The sequence below is a fragment of the Erpetoichthys calabaricus genome, chromosome 17 (genome assembly GCF_900747795.2).
Source record: "Erpetoichthys calabaricus chromosome 17, fErpCal1.3, whole genome shotgun sequence".
Classification (NCBI taxonomy): domain Eukaryota; kingdom Metazoa; phylum Chordata; class Cladistia; order Polypteriformes; family Polypteridae; genus Erpetoichthys; species Erpetoichthys calabaricus.
In genome coordinates, this window is record NC_041410.2 from 78,363,401 (window position 1) to 78,384,061 (window position 20,661).

At 44.1% G+C, this 20,661-nt stretch overlaps 1 protein-coding gene across 1 annotated transcript in view; it reads left to right on the forward strand.

The window, feature by feature from the left end:
• Window positions 1–7,322: 7,322 nt before the first annotated feature.
• Window positions 7,323–20,661, forward strand: part of g6fl (g6f-like) — a 56,195-nt gene continuing 42,856 nt past the window's right edge. The window contains exons 1-2 of the mRNA XM_028823515.2: window positions 7,323–7,470; window positions 7,648–7,992. Of these exons, the coding sequence (XP_028679348.2) occupies window positions 7,371–7,470; window positions 7,648–7,992 (445 nt within the window). The 5' untranslated portion in view covers window positions 7,323–7,370. The remainder of the gene's footprint in view (window positions 7,471–7,647; window positions 7,993–20,661) is intronic.

The window sequence follows — 20,661 nt, forward strand, 5'->3', positions numbered from 1 at the left end:
AAGTCCTGTTTTCCAGTCAGTTGGGATGATACCAGTCTCCCAAATGGAGGCAAAGATTGATTGCAATGCCAGAAGGACAGCCTTACCACCAGCCTGGAGAAGTTTACCCCGGATATCACAGATCCCTGCAGCCTTTCCTCCCCTCAGCTGGTTCACCACCAGTGCAATCTCAATGAGATTGGGTGGTTCACAGCTAATTGGAGGATCAGCCTCAAGAACTGTGGACCCAGAGATATCCAACGTCCTAGCTGGAGAATCAGCTTTGAACAACTGCTCAAAGTAGCCAGCCCAGCGGGTCACAACTGCAGTGTCATCCGTAAGGACTGTTCCATCAGCCACCCTGACTGCACGCCCTGAGCTACAGGTGATTTAAAATCCTGGACAGACAAACGGACAGCCACGGTAACGTATTATATGTAAAGATAATGTATTTGAATGTCCATTCTCTGTGTCTTGTGGGTGGTTCTGCAGGAGTTGGGACCACCATTAGGGCATTGTTGGAAACATCAACCTCTGCCTACAGTGAATTCAGAAACTATTCAGACCCCTTCACTTTCTGCACTTCACACTTTACTGTGTTGAAGTTTTAATTTTAAATGATAAATTTACTATTTTTGCCCATCTGTTTACACTCAATAACCCATAAAGGCAAAGTGAAAACATGTTTTCAGAAAGGTTTGCCGATTTATTAACAATCGAAAACTGAAATCTCTCACTCATATACATACTGCATTCAGACCCTTCATTCAGGACTTTGCAGAATTTCCTTTGGCAGCAACTCCAGCTTTTGAGTAAGTCTCTACAAGCTTCGCAAACCTGGATTTGAGCAGTTTATTGCATTCCTTCCTGGCAAATCCTCTCAAGCTCTGTTAGATTGGATATGAAGAGTCTGTAAACTGCCATCTTCTGATCTCTCCGCACATATTCTACAAGGTTTAAGTGTGGGCTTTGGCTGGACCACTCAAGGACAGTCAGAGACTTGTCCTAAAGCCACTCCAGCATTGTCTTGGCTATATGCTTCAGGTCGTTGTTGTGCTGACGAGTGAACCATTGGCTCAGCCTAAGGTAACATGTCCACTGGAGCAGCTTTTTTTTCAAGGACCTTCCTGTATTTGGCTGCATTCATCCTTCCCTCAATTCTGACCAGTCTCCCTGTCCCTGCTGCTGAGAAGCACCCCGACAACATGATGCTGCCACTACACCATGTTTCACCTTAGGGATGGTATCAGGCAGGTGATGAGCAGTGCCTGGTCTTCGCCAAAAATAGTGCTTGAAGTTCTGCACAAAGATTTACATTTTTGTCTCATCAGTCCAAGGCTTCTGTCTAGTCACTCCACCATAAAGACCTGATTGATGCTGAGATGGTCGTCCTTCCGACAAGTTCTCTCATTTCAACAGAGGACATCTGAAGCTGTATTAGAGTAGCCATTGGGATTTTGGTCACCTCCCTGAACAAGGTCCTTCTTGCCCAGTTACTCAGTTTGGATGGACGGTCAACTCTAGGAAGAGTCGTAGTGGTTCCAAACGTCTTCCATTTTACAATTATCGAGACCACTGTGCTCCTGTGAACACTAAGAGCATTAGAAAGGGTTTTATGCCCCAGTCCCGATTTATGCCTCACCACAGTTGTATCACAGAGGTCTACAGAGCAGCCCTTGGACTTCTTGTGTCGGTTTTTGTCCTGACATGCAGTCAGTGAATTGTAGGTCCTTACATACACAGCCGTGGGCCTTTCTAACTGATGTCCAAACAATTCAGTTGGCCATGGGTGGACTCCAATCAAGCTCTAGAAACATCTCAAGGAAAATTAAAGCAAGCAGGATGCACTTGGACACAGTAAAGGGTCTGATCCATATTACTAACCGAGAATAGTAAACCGGATGGCATGAACGCAGGTACACGGCGATGGGACCATGAGACGCACTGCGCAGGCACGTACAGCGCGCGTCTCATAAACCGCACACGAAGTCGTATCCACCGCGCACAAAGGAGTCACGGCCCAAAAACGAAAGAGCTCAACTGACATGAATGAGAAATGAAGCAACAACGCGCCCATGGCTAACGACTACCGACACAGCCACACAAAAAAGAGGACTCTGCGCTGCAGCCCAGATTCAAACGGAAGAGGCTACGGAGGCCACAAGGGTCCATAAAGTACGGAAGGCGCAGGCGTCACCGCCATATTGTGAGTGGCACTACTGTGGAGTGAAGGCACAGGCGTCACCGCCATATTGTGAGTGGCACTACTGCGGAGTGAAGTTAGGAATAATGTGCTACTTGGGATTGTACAGACCACTGAACACTTTACACCGAATTCAAACACAATACAGCTCAACGATACAAACACGAGCCCACCTAGATAACATCAATGAACGCAGGCACCTACAACGCGCATCTGAAACTGCGGAAGCAAAGCAGGCACGGGTTCAAAATGAACGAGCTCAACTGACGGATATACAAACACGAGCCCGGCTGGATAAAATCAATGAACGCAGGCGCCTACAACGCGCGTCTTGAAATGCCGCAAGCAAAGCGGGCACGGCTCCAAGACGAACGAGCTCGATTAATGTATTTCAGGATACCCAACGCCGGGGGTAGGCGAACGAAGCGAGCAGGGGGCAGAGCCCCCCTTGTCTCTTACTATATGAAAAAAAGATTTCAGTGTTTAATTTTTAATAAATGGGCAAACCTTTCTGAAAACATGTTGTCACTTTGTCATTATGGGTTACTGATCATAGATTGATGGGCAAAAATGGCACATGTATCCATTTAAAATTAAATCTACTACACAATAGAGTGTGCAGAAAGTGAGGGGGTCTTAATACTTCCCGAGTCCACTGCAGAGAAGTGCAACAGAGAGTGGGGTGCTTAACTGTGGCACTGTGGTAAAGATGTCAGTAAGTACCAAGTTGTCTGTTTTGTGATTTCTGTAGCTCTGTGTCTTGTCTCAGTGTCTGGATTTCAGACTGGCATTGTTTATTCCTGGTTGCCATTGGGCACATCCTTTGATTCTTTTTGCTTTTCAAGTGTTTTTTTTTTTAATATTTATGTTTTGCAAATAAATCTTCATTTTTTAAAGAATGTACTGTTTGATTATTATGGAAACTGAGGCTTTTACCGGTTCCTTCTCCTTCCTTCTAATGCTTTTGTGAAGCTGTCATAATATTGTTATTGATGAGTTTATATTTGTTTTAAAGTAAGGCCTCATTTTTATTCAAGGGCTCAGATTTAGAACGCGAGGTCTCATCTGACTATTATAATTTAAGAGGCCTTCAGGCAGGAAAGGCCGACGCTCCAGCGTGGAAGCAGAGGTCTCATCTTGAGATTTTTTTTTTCTTTTTTATTGAAATCCTGAAGGTTTTCATAACAATGGAGTGCACTGTTAGGGAAAGGCGTAGTTAAAAAGGAGTCAGACTTTATAAATCAGTAGGACAGCAAAATGATTGACCCAATCAAGAACAAGAGACAGAATTGTAATTAAAAAATAAAAATAAAGCTAGAAAATCCAATAAGTACTTTGGGTTGATTACCTGTAACTAACCCTAACAGAAATTTACATTTTTTTCAACAGCCCAGCAATGGACTCACGCATATGATGTCAGAGGGACACAAATATTTTTTTGCATGACAAATATCAGCGCTTGGTAAATTTTTCCATTGTTTAATATTTTTTCTTTGCACTTATTAATTTTTTACTGGGGAGTTGATGCAAATATGGCTTAGTTTCAATTTTGTTCTTTTTTTACATTTGTTCTGGCTTTACTAAATCAACTGGACATACATTTTACTAGGACAATGTACAAGTAAAATTTAAGGCCAGTACTAAAAGTGCCAGAGAGCTGGCCAAATCTTGGCTATCAAATGAGAACGCCATCAACAGACACTTGGACATAAGTCCAGCATATGCAAACTTAAGAAGAACATGTTCATAATAAATAAACTGTACACCCAATACCCCCCACCCCCCACGTAATGTTTTGCTATATATTGCCTTTGATTCTTGTAAGTCTAAGCATTATCCTCTGATGAAGACCCCTGGCAGGGGTTGAAAGCTCAGGAATAAAAACTACTTTATGATACGTGATTCATTTTTTTCTCCCTTTGTGTGTCTCCAGCTGCAAATATGCAAACCGTATTACAGACCTTCTCTTCCATATATATATATATATTTCCATAAAACAGGGGTCTCCAACTCCAGTCCTGGAAAGCTACTGTGGCTGCAGGTTTTCATTCTAACCCTTTTCTTAATTAGTGACCAGAGTTTGCTGCTAGTTAACTCTTTGCCTTAATTTTAATTGATTCCCATCTTAAGACTCAGGCCCCTTAATCATTTCTTTTTTCCTTAATTAGCAACCAAACAATATTAAGACACAAAATGTACCAACGCATAAACAACATCCTGTGTCCATCACACCATAACTGAAAATAAAGAAAGGTGAAGGCCTCAGTAATGTTGATCTGCTCAGGCCCACAAAACATTTTGACAGCGCTCTTAAAAAAGAAAATCAACAGTTTTGGAAATGTCCGCCATGGCAGAATGAGCGCCATGGAATTAAATAATGGGTTTAATTAGCAATGAGAATTGGCTTCAAATTAAGAAACTGAATAAAATGAAGTTTATTGGAGTTTGAGGCCCCAACTTAGTTGGTCTTCTGTTGGCTCATTTCACATCAAATTTCTGTTTAGGTGCCATTTAAGGAAAAAAGAATCAATTCAGTGGTCAGAGTCTCAAGAAAAGCCAATTAAAATAAAGGAAAATAGTTAATTAGCTGCAAAAACTGATCACTAATTAAGAAAAGAGAATGAAAACTTGCAGCCACAGTAGCTTTCCAGGACTGGAGTTGGAGACCCCTGCCATAAGAGCTACTTAGCCAATTAACAACAGGGGATGATTAGGGGGCCAGAATGAACAGGCCATGGTGGCCAATTTACCCAGCACATTGGGATATACCTAGCTCTAAACGAAGGAAGAGATCTTTGATGACCACAGGGGGTCAGAACCTCAGGACTTTTATGTCTCATCTGAAGGACATTTTTATAACACATTGTCCCCGTCACTGCAGTGGGCCTTTGGGATCCAGACACAGACCACAGGATAAGGACCCCTCATGGCCTCACCAACACCTCATCCTGCAGCAACCCAAGCCATTCCTAGATGGTCTCCTATCCAAGCATACTTTGCTTCTGGTGGATTACCTGTCCTGAAATGCAGGTGACATGGCTAAGAAGTCTTATGCCCATCTATTCAGAAGTGGCAGGTGTTGCAAGTGCACACTGGGCTCACTGCCATGTGTCATTTGGTTTCCGAATCCATGGAGTGAGAGCTGTTCCTGTATTTTGTGTTACATTTATTCCAATATAAAGTGGCCTTAGGACTTGAGAATTCATCTTGGCTTCACTTTTCTCTGATCTTCATGGGCAGATGAGGATCGGTGAGCATCCCGTTTGAGATTAAAGACTTGTTTCTAAAGCTCTTTGAGAACAATGTTGTCGTTCTGGCCTCTGCTGACTGCAGTCACCAGAATCCACTGGAGGGGTTCATTGTGAAGAAATTGAGGTGAAAATCAGGAAATTCTAATCAAAGTTCATGGTCCTTTCAAACAAATAGTAGCTTTGTTTGTACCGATAAGTGGGTAACAGCTTCTCCAAATACCTTGGGGTCTTTGTTGAAGGGAAGGGGACCTTAGATTGACCAACAGTGACAACAAGAGAGCAGGAGTTATCATGGTTGTGGTGTCCTTTCATAACATGGTTGATTTGTTGGATAATTTACTTCCCCATCCTTACCCATGATTACATAATAACAGGTACAAGCCGACCAAATCTCTTCTTCATGGCAGCAGGAAGACAACAATCAAGACTGATGCATTATGGCCCAGTCACACTAGACGAGTTTTCCAGCGATTTCAGACTTCATTTACATCACCCTAGTGAGTCAGGGACAGGCAATCGTGTAGTTCGACACCTCCACAGACTCAGTCTCACCAGGTTGCGACTCACCTTGACAAGTTTGATTTTGTCTTAAGTTGTAGGGGTGGGCTCAGTGTGCATGTGAGAGGTAACAACCAATGAACGCTCATCCGGAAGTACAATGCTTGCAATTCAGGCACATGGAAACAAAAGATTTGCATGTTTTGGATCTCGTGAACAGGGGAGAGACTTGCTTGTCTGATGCCATATGTTTTACGTGCCATGACAGAGCCTTCATACAGCACTGGCCCAATCAGGCAGTTTTGTAATTTGATATCCTCAGGAGACAAGATCAGCAACTGCAGTCGATAAGTTTCCCTTCAATGTGAAGTCACGTTAACTGCAACAGACTTTACATTAAGAGGAGCTGGATGAAGAGTTTTGGGTACCTAGCAAAGAAGCCCCTGTGTTTTCCACAATGTTTAAGTAACACTTATGGCCCAACGGAAGGAGACTCAAAGTCTTTTATGCTCTTTTCAGCCTTGAAATGCAATGAGACATACCCCAAGAAATGAAGCTTTAAAGAGAAGCAGCAAAAACTGTGGAAGTCTAATTGGGCCACTTCTTAGTGATGAGTGTGAACTTTAGCCCGGACACAGACAGGTACTGATGCAGAATGTCCCAAAACACAAACGTTTATTAACATTTTGCCCCACTACAATGTACACAGTGCACAAACCCCAAAAATGCTCCGTCCTTATCTCTTTTTCTTGTCCTTTTCTTCTGCCCCTCCACTCCTCTCTTGCAAGCTCCGTCCTCTTCCACCCAACTCCGGCTCCCCAAGGGGAGTGAGGAGGACTCTTTTATACCACACCCGGAAGTGTTTCAGGTGCTCCTCGATCAAGTTCCGGCAGCACTTTTGGGTGTGGCAGAAGTGCTGCAGACCATGGCTCCGGAACTGTCCACGTGCCCCCTGGTGGTGGCCGCGGGCCCCCGTAGGGTTGAGCTTCTAAGCTCCAATCCCATGGCCCCGATATCCCGGGGGAGGTATTGCTAGTAATATGCCCATTCCCCCGGTCCTCTCCTCAAAAGGGTGTCCCGACCTTCAAGGTCCCCGGCCGTCCATCACATGGCCAAACACTTTGTTTTGTAAATGAGTGAGGTGGCTTAAAACTTGGGTAACAAATTCCATGACTATTGTTTCCTTAGGATTCTTATAGTCATGTAATGGAAGCAATATCTTGGAATCCCAGCAGTAGCCGCTAACAGCATTTTGCCTGGCATGACCTCAGCTTCTTGGTATTGCTTTGTTTATCTTAAGTAGACAATGCTGCTAAGAAAGCGAGACCAAGTGACTTGCACTTCCTGCTGGGCATGATGCCTCTGCATTGTCACTGCAGCCAGAAGAAGAACACAGGAGAAGATCTGTCATATATCCCAAGAGATTCATAGGAGCCGCAATGATCTTCTTTGGGCGAGGACCTGTGTGCTTAATTTCGTCCACCAAGATTGTAATTGTTTTATGCCTTTTAGTTTCATGTCCTTCCTCATCCTCCAAAGGTAAGGCTGTTTCTCTTTACTCAACATATTTTAATATGCTGCATACATTAATTTGCTCTTTGCTTCACTCACATTTTCCTCTTTTCCCTTTTTGTTCATGCACTACACTGCACAAACTCTTTGGTTTTCACAGCATTCAGATTATCTGATGGTCATTTCCACCTTTCATTCTTTCAGGCCTGAAGTGGGACACAATCATTGTAGGTCTTGTGTCCTCTCCTGTCACACTGCCATGTGAAGACCTGTCAGCAGTTGGAACCCACCGGGTTAAGTGGCTCTGGAAGTCCTCCACACGGGACAGCTGGTCATTGGTCATCTCAGCAGTGGATGAGAAGATCTACAGAGGGGGAGGAGGGAAACCCAGCCTGGACTTTGTGCACAAAGAGCCCCTGAAGTCAGGAAATTTGTCTCTGGTCTTCAATGCTCGGTTTGAGGACTCTGGTCTGTACTCCTGCCAAGTCCAATCACTTGAGAGTAAGGCCGTACAACTCAAACACTTAGTCCTTCTTGTTACACTTCAAGGTGAGAGTCTTGTAGGTTCATAACTTTGGGGATTATTTAAGCAAATATGGCAGGCAGGCAGTATGGCATAGTGATTAAGGCTCTGGACTCTTGTGGGTTCAAATCCTGACACCGTGTGACCATGAGCAAGTCTCTTCATCTGCCTGTGCTTAAATTGGACAAACAAAAGAAATGGAACGGATCATATCTCAAATGTTCTAGGTTGGGTAAAGGTGTCAGCCAAATAAGTATAATGTAGATGTTGTCAAGGTTAGGAGGATTTGTCCTGTGGTGCTAAATTCATAGAATAGCAATAATAAGGCACATAAACAGTGCTTGCTTTTTAAATTAATTAGTCCATAAATGTTACATTTATATAGTGCTATCCATGGTGAGCAGAGTCTTAAAACCATTGAAATTATTTAGTGCTAATATCAATCTGAAAACCCCAAAACATTGTACGTATGCATTATGACAGAAAGGATGTCAAATGCTGTAGTTTAGGTAATATGGTGCCTTGCACGTAAAATAAATATCATCACATAGCATTTTATATGAATGCCATAACTTCCATCCATCCATCCATTTTCCAACCCGCTGAATCCGAACACAGGGTCACGGGGGTCTGCTGGAGCCAATCCCAGCCAACACAGGGCAGGAACCAATCCCGGGCAGGGTGCCAGCCCACCGCAGGACACACACAAACACACCCACACACCAAGCACACAGTAGGGCCAATTTAGAATCGCCAATCCACCTAACCTGCATGTCTTTGGACTGTGGGAGGAAACCAGAGCGCCCGGAGGAAACCCACGCAGACACGGGGAGAACATGCAAACTCCACGCAGGGTGGACCCGGGAAGCGAACCTGGGTCTCCTAACTGCAAGGCAGCAGCGCTACCACTGCGCCACCGTGCCGCCCATGCCATAACTTGCTAAAATTAATTTTCCCCCATTTCTATTTCCAAATACTCTTCATCCAGTTCTATGTCCCAGGTGGCCATAACCCATACCAGCAACATTGGGCGCAAGGCAGGAACAAACTCAGGATGTGGTGAGGCCCACTTTTGCACACACAACCACACTCCAAGTAAGATCTGGACAAGGGGTGAAATGTGAGGCTCCTTGCAGGGGTCTTGGTTCCCCTAATAAAAACTGTTGGTCCCCCTGAAAGCCAACAAATCAAAATTGTAGGTTGTAAGGGGGGGGGGGGGGTCCAATGAAAATAAAGTCAAAACAAATTGTGATAGTGTCACAAATTACTCAGTGCTCATTACTGAGCTTGCCAGAAAATATTGAAGCAGAGAGCTCTTCACAGGTAAGGAGAGAGATGAGTGTTTGGCCGCTGGCTTTGTAGGTCAAGATGTTTTGGTGGCAGTAGCGGGGGCATTGCTAGCTTCAGTGCTGATTTGGGGGCTTAGCCTCAGCTCCCTGAGACCACCTTTGGAGTTTTTGCACCATTATCAAAACAGTAAATGGGGGAAACCAGGGCTAGTCTATAGGAAATCAATGGCTATAGGAATATGTGGATTGAACAGGTTGGGGGATTGCACTCAAAGATTAGGGGCTAAAGCCCTAGAAGCTCCCCGCAAGAAAGAACAGCACATCCCTTAAATCAGGGGGGTTTGAGAAAGAAGGTGGAGAAACAAATAAATCAGAACCCCATGCAGGCATTAGTGTCCATCTGTACGGAGTGTCATCTCAGTTAAGTTAAAGAGTGTAATGGGAGATACCGTGAAACCAACAGTGTTCAGACTGGGAACAGAATAAACCAGTCACATATTTTTCCCAGGTCCTGTCGGTTCTGGAGGCATTTCCCGTGACCCGTAAAAATGTGAAAGAGAAATCGCCTGTCTAGTTAGACTCACAGAGTGCTGCTGTTCAATACACAAGCCCGTTATTGAGGAGAACCTAAGACAGCACTTCTGAGAGGTGTGATGATGCGGGTTCAGCTGCATGCTCCCATCTTCTGTTAGGGAGCCCTTGAACCCTACACAGTCGATAATGTTACCGAGATGAGCTAGACAGTGAGGCAACAATAGCAAGGGGATGGTACATAAATGTGCAAAATGCTTTTATTTACAAGAACAATCAAAACAGGTGTTCAAAGTGCAGTCAAAGTTCAATAAATCAAAACTCAATAAATAATCCATATAAGAAATGTTGAGGTTAAAATACCATAGAAAAACTCTTCTATAAACCATGAGGTAAAATAGCACAGGAAGCAATCTGTTAAAACCACTAAGCCCGGCGTCCTTCGTTACCCTGGCAGCTCCCCTGCTATTCCAGTCTGGGCTACTCAACAGGAGAGTCGCCTACCTGCAGGAACAGCTGCCTTTCACTCAGGTCCGGTAGACATCCGATCCTTGGCTACATCGGGCTCCCAACCGGACCGAGACTTCGGTTAATTCCCCAGCAGCCAAGGCGCTCACGCTGAGACTAAACCAGTCCAAAGCCTCCTCGACTCCTACTCCTATCAACGGCCAAGTCGATTCTTCCACTGGTCACTCCAGCTCCTAAATTGTTCAGTTGAAGTGACCGCTTTCTCAACCCCACTGAGTGTCGGCCAAACACTCCCCTCGTGGGCTCTCTTCCCAGCTGCCTGCGTTCTCCCATGCGAGCCTGCTCTTGCTTGCACTGGTGCGCTCTCTCTCTCGCTTGCTTGCTTGCTTGCTTGCTTGCGCCACCTCCCGTTCTCTTTCCTTTCTTTTCGTTTCCTCTTCCTAACCATCTTGGGCTTCTCTATATATGCAGAGAGGACATGGCAGCTGCAGCACATTAGCCCCAGGAATAATCACGGATGTGGGCAGTCTCTCACCTGTGCACTTAGGTGAGAAACGCCCACACCGCAGATCGCCCTGTGGCTCGCTACAGCCACCACACCCCCTCGCTAAGCCGCGAGCGCGGTGATTATTCATTTAAAAACAAACTGGCCTTTGTTGGGAGAGCTGTGGACCCATATCACCACATTCCACACCCTATATAACTCCAGTTGCATGGGAAGGCTTCACGCCACCGCCAACCCTATGCAACTGGAGTCTTATGGAGGGTGGAATGTGGTGATATGGGTCCACAACTCTTCCTGCAAAGGCCGTTTTGTTTTAAATAAATAATCACCGTACTTGCATCTTAGCAAGGGGGCGTGGTGACTGTAGCGTCTCAGGGCGATCTGCAATGTGGGCGTTTCTCACCTAAGTGCACAGGTGAGAGACTGCCCACATCCGTGATTACTCCTGGGGCTAATGCGCTGCAGCTGCCATGTCCTCTCTGCATATATAGAGAAGCCCGAGATGGTTAGAAGAGAAAAGAGTAAAAGGAAAAGAAAAGAAAAGAAAGGGAAGAGAACGGGAGGAGAACGGGAGGTGGCACAAGCAAGCGAGCGAGCGAGAGAGTGAGAGTGTGCCGGTGCAAGCGAACGGGCAAGCAAGAGCAGGCTCACATGGGAGAAAGCAGGCAGCTGGGAAGAGAGCCCACGAGGGGAGTGTTTGGCCGACACTCAGTGAGGTTGAGAAAGCAGTGGCTCCAACTGAGCGATTTAGGAGCTGGAGTGACCAGTTGAGGAATCGACTTGGCCGTTGATAGGAGCAGGAGTCGAGGAGGCTTTGGACTGGTTTAGTCTCAGCGTGAGCGCCTTGGCTGCTGGGGAATTGACCAAAGTCTCGGCCCGGTTGGGGGCCCGACGTAGCCAAGGATCAGAGGGCTACCGGACCCGAGTGAAAGGCAGCTGTTCCTGCAGGTAGGCGACTCTCCTGTTGAGTAGCCCATACAGGAGTAGCAGGGGAGCCGCCAGGGTAACAGAAGACGCTGGGCTTAGTGTTTTTAAAGGATTGCTTCCTGTGACATTTTACCTTATTGTTTTTAGAGGATTTTTCTATTTATTGGGTTTTTAACCTCCACTTTCTTATATGGATTATTTATTGACTTTTGATTTATTGAACTTTGCACTACTGCACTTTATTTGAACTCTGACTGTTTTTGATTTGTCTTTTAATAAAAGCACTTAGCACTTTATTACACCATCCCCTTGCTCATTGTTATTGCCTCACTGTCTAACTCCACCGACGGTGCTGGGTTCAAGGGCTCCCAGACCAACGAGGGGAGCACGGAGCTGAACCCGCATCGTCACAAGAGGACTTCAATTCCCAGCAGTTAGCAAACGGGCCAACTGACAAAGGAGTTGACATTCGGAGGGAAACAGTTGGAGAGGAGCTGCTGTGATCTTTGGCAGAGTCTAAATGCTTATATCTCATGAAGAATGTCATATCCATATGTTGCTGGTGTGGTTTTTGTTTACAGACTGTGTATCTATTCTATATACAGTATATATAAAGATTAACTAAATCATGCAATGTTTTCATGCAACGCTCATTTTTCTTCAAAACCGTACGTCATATAGCATACATCTATATATCATTTTCTCGTCTTCATTAGGAGAATAAAACATACAATACTCTCATGTCAATACAACCAATTTAATGTAAATACATCAAAAGAAAAATAAATTACATACATCTGCTCCGCTAAAGACAGTAGTGGTTGAGTTGTGTGTTACCAGTTGACAAGCCATGCAGGTCGCAGTAAGGAGATTGTGAGTATGGGTCTTCCCTGTGTAAAATATTGTAAAAAGTGTTATTTTTCTTTTTAATTTAGCAAAAAATTCCACCATGCACTGATAGCAAGTGAAGCAAGATATCAGTGGGGGGATGGGCCACCATAGGCAGCCAGGGGGGCACACTGCTAGTCCATGCATAATACAATTTATCTAATTAAGATATGCATTTCCAAAATGATAACATCATCTGTATCTGATTTATTGCATATTGCATAGTACCAGAGTAAGATTTCAGTGTTCACCCAACAGGAACCCCAAACACCATGGGGTATTTCACACATTGGTGACAATCGGACCACCTGCACTTCAGGACAGGTAATCCACTTAAAGCTAAGCATGTTTGGACCTGGAGGTTTTTGAATGGGAGGGCAGCTAAGTAAAGCTTGGGTTGTGGCTTAAAGTGGTGTTGGTGAGACCACTGGGGGAAGCTTATGGTTACCTGACGACACTGTGTGTGGATCCTAATGCCCCAGTGCAGACATGGGGACACTGTGCTATAGAAATGGTCACCATCTTCCAGATGAGGCGTAAAACCAAGGTCCTGACTATCTGTAGTCGTAGAATATCCCTGGGCATTTTTCCTAAACAGTCGGGTGTCCCCAAATGTACTGGCTTATTTGTCCATCATGGCCTTGTCATTTTGGCCCCTAATCATCTCCAGTCTCTAACTGGCTAAATATCTCTCTCATCCCTTCACCACCTAATGTGTGCTGAGCCTATTGGCACAAGAATGATGACCCAGGTGGATACTACACATTGGTGGTGGTTAGGTTGGCTCCCCACTGTCTACGTAAAGCATGTTGAGTAGTTATAAAAGCACTATGTCAATATCATTTATTATTATCTCTATCATAAAAAAAAGTCTTGGAAGGCTTGGAAGGAGACGAGTCATGATTTTCTAGGAGACACTTTAACGTCCTGCGAGACAAGGCAGTAAGACAAAAGCAGAGCTGCTGTACAGGCTTTTAAATGTTCGAAACGCTGCGCTACATGCAGATCACGGAGCACGGCAGCAGCAACAGCAAGTCAGCAGCTGATCCGACCGCATCCCCTTAGCGTGCATTCAACTCCCCCTCTTCACAACACGAGCAGCAGATATGTGAAGTGGCTGGTGCGTAGCACGCCTCGGTTAGGGGGTGGGCGAGCAAAGCAAGCAGGGGGCAAAGCCCCCTAGTTATTATTATTATTATTATTATTACTGCATTCTCATGCCAGGCTACTTTAGAGATGCCCAGTGGAAATCCCACATAGGCACACGGAGAGACAGCAATTGACCCAGGACTCTGGCACTGTGAGGCAGCTCACTATAGCACTACCCTGCCACCCATCACTTAAAAGTATATTTCAAGATCTCACTTCAGTTTTTCTAGAATATTCCATAGTGAACAGCATTCCAAAAGCACTCTAAATCATCCATACTGCTAATCAGAATTCAAAAACCTCGGCTTCAGTTTATACACTGCTATTCAGGGTGCGCACCATACATATTAGGGCACTTCAGTGAACTAGTGAAGAATACAAAATTCTATAAATATCATATCAATATGTATATAGTGCCTTTTATAGTGTCTCAGTGTCCTTCACGGTCAGCACACAACCCTAAAGCACTTTAGAGAACATGTTAACCAAAGTCAGGTTAAAATCTGCCTCTTAGGTTCATATGCATAAATCTATTTCTTAGGGTCATGTAGGGTCCTTCCTGATGTTTTACTATATTGAAAAAATTAAAACAGATTAAAGAAATCCAAAGTCAAATTAAAAGTAAACTTTATTGTCATCTGAACCATATACAAGTATAAAGAAAGACGATATGTCAAAGATCAGGGCTCACAGTGTACACATAGTGCAAATAAGACAAGACATGCATTATACAGTTTAAACAGGCAGTATGCCAATAAAATTAACTGCCACAATTCCTCCGAGTCCCATTAAATGCAAGGTCCACAGATCAATGCAGTTACTGACTGCTTGACATTATAGATAAAGTGACCTGTGCATAAGCTAGAGGGAGAGATTGAGTGCTAGGATGTTAGGGTAAGATGGAAGCTCTTGAGTAGTATGACAGCCTGAGGGAAAAGGCTATCACACAACAAAGAATAGATCAAACTTTCCTGATGGCATAAGAATGTTCCTGCACAATGCAGCAGATCTTGGAGAACGTGTCTCCCAGAGAAAAGAGACGAACCCCGATCATACTCTCCACTAACCTCACTATTCTTTGTAGTCTCTAATAGTTGACATGCTGCAATTGCCATACTAGACTGTAATGCTGCTGGTCAGGACTCTCTTGATGGTGCTTCTGTCAAACAGAGAGAATGGGAAATGCGTCCACTTCAGCCACCTCAGAAAGTGCAGCCTCTGTTGGGCCTTTTTAGTTAAGGAAATGGTACTGGTAGTCCATGTGAGGTCCCTTGTTATGTGCACACCGAGCAACTTTAAAACCGTTATGGTTTACAAGGTAAAACCTAAAACAGAAGCAGTATGTCTTGTCTTGACCAGGGTTCTTCCGCTGGCTGGGGTTCGAATTCATGTTCTGTTACTCTTCTGTTTATTTTTGCTTCTTTTATTTATGTTGATTATGTACATCATTCTTTATTTTTGTTTTTGCATATACATACTCACTTGGTCAAAAGTTTCAGAACACCTCAGTTTTTCCAGTTTTTGTTCAAATTTAATCAGATGAAACACAATGAATGACCTAAAATGGCAAAAAGGTAAGCAGTATACTGCCAGAGGTTTCAATTTAACTGAAAAGAAAGGACATTTCAGAATTTTACAAATGGCCCTTCTGTCTGAAGTGATCAACTAATAGGTTACAACCTACAGATGTTCTGCAGTAATTCAAGTAAATTGAGCCTTGCAAGTAGAAGCAAACAATTTGCACAAGTGTCCCAACTACTGTTGATTACTTAAAAACCCTCTAGTTGAAACAGACTGTGTTACTACATCCTCTGAAGTACTACTTGGACAATATTACACTGTAGAAAGTTGGCAATTCCAGTGATAATGGCAAGAAAACTGTAATTAACAAATGAAAGGAGACAGAACATTATTACTCTTAGAAGTTAAGGCCTTTCATTTAGAGAAATTGACAAAAAAATTAAAGTGTCAGCAAGTACAGTGGTGTCCTACACAATCCACAGGCAATTTGAAGCTGGAAAAAATCTGTGACGATACAGGTTTGTACATGCTCCCATCTTCTGTCCGGGAGCCCTTGAACCCAACACCGTCGGTAATGTCACCGATGAGCTCGCAGTGAGGCACAACAATAATAATAAATAATAATACATTTTATTTATATAGCGCCTTTCCCATGCTCAAGGCACTTACAGAATATAATAAAGAATGGCAGAATATACAGTATATAGCATTGTACAAACCAGATAAATAAATAAAGAAGATTAAGACAGTAAATTCTGAAAAAAAAAACAGACAACATAACTGATGGTCTCGCACACACATACAGGTTACATGAGCATCTTAACAGAGAAGTAAACTGAGAGAAGGGTAATAAAGTCAAGTAGAGCTAAAAGCCTTCCTGAACAGATGAGTTTTGAGTTGTTTTTTAAAAGAATTCATGGAGTCAGCTGACCTGATTAATTTCGGTAGGTCATTCCAGAGTCTGGGCGCTATACAGCTGAAGGCCCTGTCACCCATGGAGTGTAGATTAGTGAGGGGCACAACAAGATTACCAGAATCAGAGGACCTTAGTGGGCGGGCAGGCACATAGTGATGGAGAAGGTCACTGATGTAGTTTGGTGCGAGGTTATTTAAAGCTTTGTAGGTTATTAGTAGGATTTTATAATCGATTCTGTAAGACACAGGGAGCCAGTGAAGACGGAGCAGGATGGGTGTGATGTGCTCGCTGCTGCTGGTTCGAGTAATGACTCTTGCAGCTGAGTTTTGAATAAGCTGGAGCTGTGATATAAGATTAGAAGGGGCACCTGCCAGTAGGGAATTACAATAATCGATGCGGGATGTGATAAAAGCGTGGACAAGTTTCTCAGCATTAGAGAAGGAGAGGAAGGAGCGAACACGGGATATGTTACGGAGGTGAAAGTAAGAAAGTTTCTTAATGTGATTTATGTGGGCGGAATAAGAGAGGGAGGAATCAAAAATGACACCAAGATTTTTTGCAGTAGAGGCAGGTCTGATGAGATCACCGCCAAGATAGACTGGGAAGGAGCTCATTTTATTAAGTTGCATTTTAGTCCCAATTTGCAGGAGTTCAGTTTTATTGCAATTTAATTTTAAAGAGTTCTGCTCCATCCAGGTTTTAATTTCACTAAGGCAGGTTGTGAGCTGAGAAAGCTCTGAAGAAGTTCCACTTTTAACATTGAAGTAGAGCTGGGTATCATCTGCATAAAAATGATAACCCAATCCATAACTACGGATAATATGGCCAAGGGGAAGCATATAAATACAGAAAAGCAGAGGACTGAGGACAGAGCCCTGAGGGACTCCTTGTGTGACTGGCACGGAGTTGGATCTGCTGTTGCCAAGACTAACAAACTCTTGCCTATCAGTCAGATAGGACTTGAACCACTGGAGGGCAGTGCCAGAGATACCCAGCATGTTCTCCATTCTGGACAGTAGGATGTCATGTCTGACCTTAGTGTCAAATGCTACACTGAGGTCTAACAGAATTAATATGCTGGTATGTCCAGAGTCTGCTGCCATAAGCAAATCATTGGTTACCCATAGCAGAGCAGTTTCACAGCTGTGCCGCGCCCTGAAACCAGACTGAAAGGGTTCCATCAAATTATTAGAGGTTAGGTAATTGGTGAGTTGGGAAGCTACAACACGCTCAAGAACTTTTGACAGGAAAGGTAAGTGGGAAATAGGCCGGAAATTGTTAAGATTGTCAGCATCAAGGCCAGACTTTTTTAACATTGGGGTTACAGAAGCGGTTTTAAAAGTGAGCGGCACAGAGCCAGTGTCAAGGGATGAGTTTATTATTGTTGTAACAGTCGGGATTATGGCATGAAGGCAGGATTTAAGTAGTGTGGTGGGGATGGGGTCCAGTACACAAGTAGTCGGCCTCATCTTACAAAGCAGGTTATTAACAAACGCAGATGTGACTAGTGAGAACTTAGAGAAGGAGCTGGATGGAGTGGGAAAACAGGGAGAGATATAAACAGATGATATATTTATGTTAGTTGAATTATTTAGATCTTTAATTTTGTTACGGAAAAAGATAATAGACAATAGAACAAGAGGATGGTGTACAAAAAGTGTCAAGTGCTTTTATTAAAACAGAACAAAACAGTGTTCAAATTAAATAAAGTGCAGTGCTTCAAAGTCTTCAAATAAATAATCCATAAAAATTGTGGAGGTTAAAAATATAGAAAAAAGTCTTCTAAAAACAACGAGATTAAAACCATGCAGTAAGCAGTCTTTTAAAAACAACTGACTTTTTACCTGGCGGCTTCCCTGCTTCCCGTTTGGGCTTCTCAATAGGGGAGTCACCCTACCTGCAGCTGGCCTTCTCTCCACTGTCCTACTGTTTGGTTCGCCTTACCGAACCCTGGTTCCGGTAGGCCCCACCAAACAGTGACTTGGGATTCCCCAACGACCAGGGCTCTCACACTGGAGAAATCCACGTCCCAAGTCCCGACTCCCACTGCCTTCCGCGGCATTACGTATAGAGTCATCCGCCCTTCATCACTGGTCACTCCTGCTCCTTGATCGCTCAGTGGGAGCGACCACTACTACTACTCCCCAGGTGTCGGCCCAACACCCAGGCTCACAGTTCAGCTGCATGTGAGCCTGCACTCGCTCGCTCGCTCTCCCGCACCGGCTTTGTCTCTCTCTCTCTCCATGGCTTCCTGCCTTCTCCTGCAACCTCCGTTTCTTTCAGTCTCTTTCTTTTCATCCTTCTTTTTCCTTATAGGCGACTCGCGCTTCTATATATCAAGAGGGCATGGCAGCTGTGGCAAATCAGCAGCCCCAGGAACAATCACGGATGCGGACGGTTTCTCACCTGTGCACTTAGGTGAGAAATGCCCACATCGCGAATCGCCCTGAGAACCGCTTCAGCCACACAACCTCCACGCCCCCTCACCAAGCTGCGAGCGCGGTGATAATTTATTTAAAACTGGCCTTTGATGGGAGCTGTGGACCCACTATACCACAAAACGCTGATAAGAAGGGATCTGGAAGACCCAAAGTCACAACCCAATTAGAAGACAAGTTTCTGAGGGTCACCAGGTTGATTGATGGGCACCTCACAGCACATCAGCTTGAAGCACAGCTCAACTATGCAGGTCGAAAGATGCAAATGTCAGTTTCCTCTGTAAAGGGGAGACTTTGTGCAACCGGTTAGACAGGGCAAGTGGCAGTAAGAAAGCCAAAGGACAAAATAGGGCCTTATTTATGGACTGATGAATCAAAATTTGAAATCTTTGGTTCATCACACAGGTGTTTGTATGCCATCCAGTTGGTGAAAGGATGGATCCTCGGTGTGTGACACCAACAGTCCAACATGGAGGAGGAAGTGTGATGGCCTGGGGTTGTTTTGCTGGAGGCAGAGTTGGTGACTGGCATTCTGAATCAAAAGGGTTACCACAGTTTGCCTGTTAGATCGGCAAAAGGAGGCTACTTTGATGAATGAAAAATTTGAATAAAATTTTACACACTTGATGATTCCATGACTTATTTTTTAATTTGCTATTGTTTGTTTGTTGTATGCTTTGATTTCATGAAACAATAAGACATTAAACTGAGGACATTTCCATAAAAACTGAAACAAAACAGAGGTGTTCTAAGACATTTGACCAGTAGTGTCTATCAGTCGCCTTTTGCTATTGTGATGGACGACCGGCTATGGACTCCGGTCGCCACCCCCAGGCCGCTAGGAGGAGCCCTCCGGACAGCATGATGGTGCCCCGACTTCCAGCAGGGCCTCATGGACTCTGTAGTTTGTACACACAGCCCTGCTGGATACCTTGGGGGCCACTGGGAGTCGCTGTAGGGGGGCTAGTGGGCTCTTGCATGCCCTATAACCCGGGAGTGCGTCACAGTCACGTGACTGGAGGAAGCGACGTGCTCCCGGGATGAAAAGGACTGTTTGCCCTGACCCGGAAGGAAATGGACTTGTGGGTTGTGCTTGGAACCACTTCCGGGTCAGGAGCTATAAAAGGACTATGGAAAGCCCAGAACACTGAGCTGAGCTGGGAGGTAGGGTAGCAAGTGTCTGGGCAAGGAGGAGAGAGTATTGTTTATTGAGTTTATTGTGATTTATATGCGAGTGGTGTGGAGAGTGCTTTGTGCACCGTGTAATATTAAAATAAAGAATATTTATACGTTCACCTGGTCATCAGAGTGGTACCTGAGGGTTCGAGAGGTGGCTCCACGCCTTAACTGCTACACTATGTTCTGTGTGTTTGTGTGTGTTCACCCAAGAGGATGGACCACCTGCCAATCACCACCACAAATTATAAATCCGGAGGGTCTTCCACAGGTGTTGGTGGTTCATTTCGAGCGTGCCTCAGAGTGATGAGTTTACTTGTGCTTTGTGTTGTGCTTTTGCCTTTGGAATTTTGATCTTCATGATGCGTGTTTTACTGTTTTTCTGGATTACTGTAATTGGAGTTTTTGCATTGGAGTGCCTTAATGTTTTTGAGCGATTGCTTTGCTTCTTGTGCTCTGCAGAGCTATCCCGATTTAGTGGTATGTTTTTGGGATCTCTTTTGCACTTACTGGGACTTATGTGCTTATGTGCATTTCTCAGATACCTTTAATATAGCACCTTTCACACTGAGCATTGTCCCAAACTGTACAACATAATACAACACAACATAGCACATTAGGAATCTTTATCACTGAACTGAAAGAAAAATAAAGATAACTGTATTAACTTTAAACAGTAAATCTTACAGAACTTCAAACATGTTAGATAATATTTATGTAGAACCAATTGTTATAATCTTGGGAGTACTTTATGATAAAGTCTCAAAAGCGGCAGCAAAACGACTAAACAAGTGAAAAGATCCGCCAACCTTCAACTGTGAAAGCATAAAAACATAAAGGGTAGCTGAAGAATCATTATAAATAAAAATATTTATTATCCAGAAATG